Genomic DNA, 5,845 nt, shown 5'->3' with positions numbered 1-5,845 from the left:
TGTGTTTAATTAGGGTTAGAACAAAACTCTGCAGGACTGTGGCTCTCCAGGACTATTGTTGGCCACCCCTGGTCTATGTAACAAAATACATAAATAAATAATAATAAAAATAAATAAATAATTAAAACAGTTAAAATTAAAATTTCACAAGTTTTACGTTTTTTTTACTTTTGCGTTTGTAAAGGTTATTTATGTAAATAAACTCCTACATTAGACTTTCATTAGACTATATTAAACTTAATATTTTTGGATTTTTATCCATATATTTGATAAGATTCGCCCGGATATCCTTTATGGAGACAGCGGCATAACAGCTGCTGTCTGACGAATCCGGAGCGGTTTCATCAGCAGTCTCCAGTGTCGGCATTGGTCCTCCTTCATCCCGAGTCCAAACGAGCAGCAGCAGAGGCACAGACATGTTTGTCTAGAGCTCCAACAGCTTATTTATCGTCCTGTTATGTCGGGTTTAGGATGATATGGGTTCGGCGGAAGACGTGACAGCTGTCCGCGGGCATCATGAGGATTTTAACAGCGTCTGGGCTCTTCCTGGCCTTCTGCTCCATCGGGCTCTTGACCATGGCCATCAGCACGGACTACTGGTACGAAACAGATGCGCGGAAACACCGGGACCGATGCAAAAAATACGCCAGCAAGAGAAACGACCCAGGATACATATACATCTCCAATCAAAACCTTCCACTCCGGATGCGACCGAAAGCCGCTGGTGCGAGTCAGCCGGAGCTCGCAGCTCCTCTGCGGGATTCCCCGCGCCCTGAGCCCGTCATGGAATCACGCTGCAGCCGCCGCTACAACTCAACCACAACCGGACTGTGGAGGAAATGCCACCGAGAAGGGTTCGATCTGGAGAACGAGGATCTGATTTTTAAAGGTGATGATGCTGAATGGGCCCCATCTGAGCAGTAACCAAATTCCAAGTTGATGTTGAACAGCTGTAGTGTGTTTATGTGTTTGTTGGACATGTGTGAAGGAGTGTTGAAGAATGTTAATTGGCGCTATCCAAGGTGCTGATCCCTAACATCAACACCAACCACAAGCTCACGTTCACACTTTCATCACTTTTCAGCTCAAATACAGAAACAGATGGAGTCTGTCAGGGCAATGGTATCCATTTAGGGTCTAAGAGACCCCGAGGCCCTTTTATTAAGGGAAAACACAACCCTCTCTGGTACAGACAGTATATTATATTTGTTTCTTTTTCATGTTACTTTTGATTACTCTAATAACAAAAGCAGAAATAATTTTTAAAATGATCAAAAATTATACGTTTTCTTTGATGCACTGATGCATGTACGTCTTTTATGTGATAAATTATACAGTCTTTCAGGGCAATGAGATGCAGCTTTTGGGTCTTAGCCAAAGATAAATAAACTTGCTTAAAATTCAGTAGATTTTTACTCCTGTTCTAACGTTTGGGGTCCGAGAGAAAATTTATGACTATGTTTTATAAAAATAATCAGCTTGATGTCTAAGCACTTTCCACACATACATTACCGAAATAAAACATAAATCCAATCAAATTTCTGACTGATGTAGTACTCTCCTGTGTACATACAGCAAAATTTTATATAGATTGTACAAATTATATTTTTGCACTATAAAGAAACTTTGTGCAATGGAAAGCTTCCATAAAAGTTAAAGGTTCTTTATGGACCCATAGATGCCAATAAAGAACCTTATTTCTAAGTGTTGGACAACAATCACTCTTCTCAAAAATACACGCTTATAAAATATACACTACTTTTTGGTACAGCAAGGTGACAATGAAAATGTGAAGTTATGATTCAGTTATAATATTTTTTACATGTAAGCTACTGGGTTCTCTGGGAAGGAAAGTGAAGTCAATCTCAGCAGAGAGATTGAGAATTGATTGATTGACTTGGTTGATTGCTTTTGTTTATGGTCCAGTTAGAACATTTGATGATCATAATTAAGATTCAGATTCATTGCGACCAAAGTTAAGGGCCTGAACATGTGTTTAGATGTTTCTGTGAAATGTGTCTAAATTGCTGCTTGTTTCTTCTCCACACAGACTATCAAACACACGTGTATCATCTGATCTTCACAATTATGACTGAAGTTATCAGACTGTTTCTGTGAATTTTCTCAGGTTTGCTTCAGCGTTGTACGCCGGTGAGATATTACTATTTCTCAGCGAATATCCCACGGAATCTGCCAGTGAACATCACCAAAACTATAAGACAAGACGAATGGCATGCTCTCCGTAAGTCAGATCAGTGCATGTTATATTTACTGCGAGTGGATGTGTGTGTGTGTGTGTCTGGTCACTAAACGTTTGTAGGTTTCACTCTCAGCATTGATCTATGAACCATCATAATTGTGCATTTGATCCCACTTAATCTCTGAACACGTATTAAGTGTATCATAGGCTACTTTGTATTAAAGCACACACATTTATTTATTAATACATTTGCAGGCCGACATGGAATCTGCACAGAATTGGAAAACTTATTGTACCTACAGCTCTTAACATTACTTTTGATGATTGTTTATTAAATAATTTATTTAATTTGTTGCTTTCAGCTATCAATAACAGTGTACTCTCTGCTTCATTTAACACGTTTTACCATGTTTAAATCCATCTCTCAATATCAGTGCAGAAAATTAGTCAGAATTGTCTCTCTAAATTAGCACCTGGTTTTGACTTTGATGGCCATTTATCAAGCCTTCCAGAACACATATGATATTACAATCTTGAAATGCATCCAAAAACACTGAACGCTTCTTATTTAACAAACGTATTAGCTATAATGAGACTGCAAAACCTAAACTGAAAGCGTTTTATTGAATTAACGATTTAACTACATTTAAAAAAAAAAAAAAAATCAAACAATTGACTGACATAATATGTGACAGATTATATTATGACATAACAAAGTCTAAGATGCAGAGCAATGAGGAAAAGTTAAATAAAAATACATATATTAATTTTATAGCGCAAGAGACAATACCTGAATTGACGTAAATCTAAAACAACAAATATGATTTATTCAAGCAATGATGGATAAATATCACAATGAATACACTAAACTAGTTATTGCAGAGGAAGTTGGTTTTATGCACTAGACATTACTGCACATTATTTCAGTTTATTGAATGTCTGAGTTGTATTTTTGCATTGTAACACAAACTAGATTCAAACTTTCATGTTGGTTTTAGAAAGCCTGGCCAGAAAGTTTAAATTAGCTTCAAAAGCTGGAAGATGTTAAATAGTTTTAAGTTTTAAGTGAAGTTTTAAAGCCATGAATTCAAGCCAAGTCACATTTAGTTATAGTGATTTATACAATGCAGATTATCTCAAAGCATCTTAACAGTAATAAACAAATGTTCAGCATTAAGACATCAAGTGTTTGGAACCATTGAGTGAATATTTAGAATATTTGTTCCCACTTAATATTAGGTGTCTTTAACTAATATGTACTTACACCAAAAAAAGATTGTTATACACAGTGTACCTATTGTGTTCATGTTGAATTGCAAAACTGTGGAATACAGTTAGCGACGTGTTTGGCGGGATGGTTTGGAGTAAGTGTAGGGTCAACAGTGTAATTATAGCTATACATATTTCAACATATATCAATATGCATGTGTGTGTGTATATATACATATGTATATAATATTGTAAAAACATGTATGTACATAATAAGTTGTAGTATAGTATGTATCTATTGATTAATTTCAATGTTAGTACATAGTAAAGTGGCTCCGAATATTTTTTTAAAATATAACTTTTTACGGAAATAATACACTTTAAAAGAATATGCTTATAGGTGTGACTATACTGAATGTTTAGGACCCTTAATTGCATGTTAATGAAAATGTATTAAATTAAATTTATACGAAATTCAGTTTAACTTAACACTGCTTTCTTGAGCCACTTAAGTAGGTTTAAGTGCATCTTATAATTTAATTTTTAAAAATATCATATAATTTCATAATTAATTCTGTTGTCTATGAAATATGGGTAAAAGTCTACTACGAAATGCAAAAACATATACTATTAAAACATACTTTAATGTAATTTCTATTGAAAAAAGTGTGGTATGTATTTAAATATATTTGTAATTATAAATTTGTGATGATGAAGTTTCAGTTTAGTGAATATACTAATGTTAAATGTGATATTGACTAACACACTACAGTTATTATTCACGTTTACGTTACATGCTTCACATATGCTTTAGTATGTTAGTGTCAAAATAAATTAACTTTTTTTAAAACACAAAAAAAGATTGATTTAAAATGTACTTTAAAAATAAAAATTTGCCATTATTACAAAGTGCACTTTTTAAAAGTCGACTTAAGTGTGTTAAGAAACAGACTGTTTTTTCATTAATATTATCTGAAAGTAATTATTTTTTTTAAGATTTGAAGTACACTACAGGTGCACATTCATTGCAATAAAGTGCAGAAGCGATCCTTCAGCGCTCTGTTTTCTCCTGCAGATTTGCAGCGGATGACGGCAGGTTTCATCGGTATGGCTGTGGCCATCATTCTGTTTGGCTGGATCGTTGGTGTGCTGGGCTGCTGGAAACACAATGAGCTGATGCAGTATGTAGCTGGACTGCTCTTCCTGATGGGAGGTGAGACAAGCGACCACTAGATGGCAGCTTATTACTGAGACAAGAAAAAATAAAATATTTGGAACTGCATATTGCATATTATTTTATAGCATATTGCCTTGAAAAAGTTTGTAATGCATACTACTCTTACTAGAAGTGTAGTACTGTACACAGTATGCAGTGTTACTGTATGTACAGAATACACGTGGGGAATACTGTATCCCACAATGCTTGACCTTCCATTTTCTTCTTCTTTGAGTTCTTGCTGTCAAGTCAAGTCAAGTCAAGTCACCTTTATTTATATAGCGCTTTTAACAATACAGATTGTGACAAAGCAACTGAACAGCATTAATTAGGAAAATAGTGTCAATAATGCAAAACAGTGTTGTGTTGTTATAAACTCACTGTATTGTTTTGTTTGTGACTGTGTTTCACAGGCACCTGCTGCATCATTTCCTTGTGCACATGTGTGGCAGGCATTAACTTCGAGCTCTCGCGGTACCCACGCTACCTGTACGGCCTGCCGGAGGACATCAGTCACGGGTACGGCTGGTCCATGTTCAGTGCGTGGGGCGGTCTGGGTCTGACGCTGCTGGCTGGGTTTCTGTGCACTCTGGCGCCCTCTCTGCACGGTCCCCAGATCAGCAACAGCAGCGCACACAAACCGCGACAGGAGAACGGCATAGTGTGACGCTCACACACTCCACACACCATATGCAAAGATCCGCTAACACAGACAGGTCAAGCTGATATAGACAAGTGTCTTTACATGTCATAGAGAAATGGCAAATAAACAGTCACACACACTGCAGACACTGTGCAGATACACTGCTATAATAAGATGGTGAAAATAAATTATGATCCAGAGTGCAGCTGAGCTAAACATACTGGAGCGGAAGGAAAACATGCACTGCAAAACATTGTCAATCAGTATGACGGTCTTATTTTCCAGAAAAAAAAAGATCTATATCTTATATCCCTTGCGAAAAAGAAGTGCACTGAATTGTATTGAATGTGCACTTGTAGTGTGCTTCAAATCTTCAAAGTATATATTTTTAAAACAGTTGTACTTGCGTATAATATGAAATTAATGAAATAAAAAGCCACTTAAGTGTATTTTTTTACACTTAAGTACTAAAACGTGCACTGTGTAAAAATGTCACGATAAAGGGTTGACTTTAAAATGTTTAGTTATGTTTTATTAATCTTTTGTCATGCTTGAAAGAAGTGCACTCTTATTTTGA

General features: G+C 35.9%; 1 protein-coding gene across 1 annotated transcript; it reads left to right on the top strand.

Moving 5' to 3' along the window:
* The first annotated feature begins 387 nt into the window (after window positions 1–387).
* Window positions 388–5,615, top strand: tmem276a (transmembrane protein 276a). Its single transcript, XM_016238589.1, has 4 exons — window positions 388–889; window positions 2,129–2,242; window positions 4,485–4,622; window positions 5,039–5,615. The coding sequence occupies exons 1-4, from the start codon at window positions 517–519 to the stop codon at window positions 5,290–5,292; spliced, it is 879 nt and encodes a 292-aa protein (XP_016094075.1). The 5' UTR covers window positions 388–516; the 3' UTR covers window positions 5,293–5,615.
* The last annotated feature ends 230 nt before the right edge of the window (window positions 5,616–5,845 follow it).

This window comes from Sinocyclocheilus grahami, unplaced genomic scaffold, assembly GCF_001515645.1.
Source record: "Sinocyclocheilus grahami isolate Dianchi unplaced genomic scaffold, SAMN03320097.WGS_v1.1 scaffold543.1, whole genome shotgun sequence".
Taxonomy (NCBI): Eukaryota; Metazoa; Chordata; class Actinopteri; order Cypriniformes; family Cyprinidae; genus Sinocyclocheilus; species Sinocyclocheilus grahami.
Note: the sequence above shows the minus strand (reverse complement) of the source record. Positions and strands in the feature narration are given on the sequence as shown.

Bases quoted from the DNA above. Each gene is read 5' to 3' on its own strand.
- tmem276a (XM_016238589.1), top strand. From the start codon at position 517: ATGAGGATTTTAACAGCGTCTGGGCTCTTCCTGGCCTTCTGCTCCATC. The intron at 890-2,128 runs GTGATGATGCTG...GAATTTTCTCAG, and splicing joins CGAGGATCTGATTTTTAAAG to GTTTGCTTCAGCGTTGTACG. The intron at 4,623-5,038 runs GTGAGACAAGCG...TGTGTTTCACAG, and splicing joins ACTGCTCTTCCTGATGGGAG to GCACCTGCTGCATCATTTCC.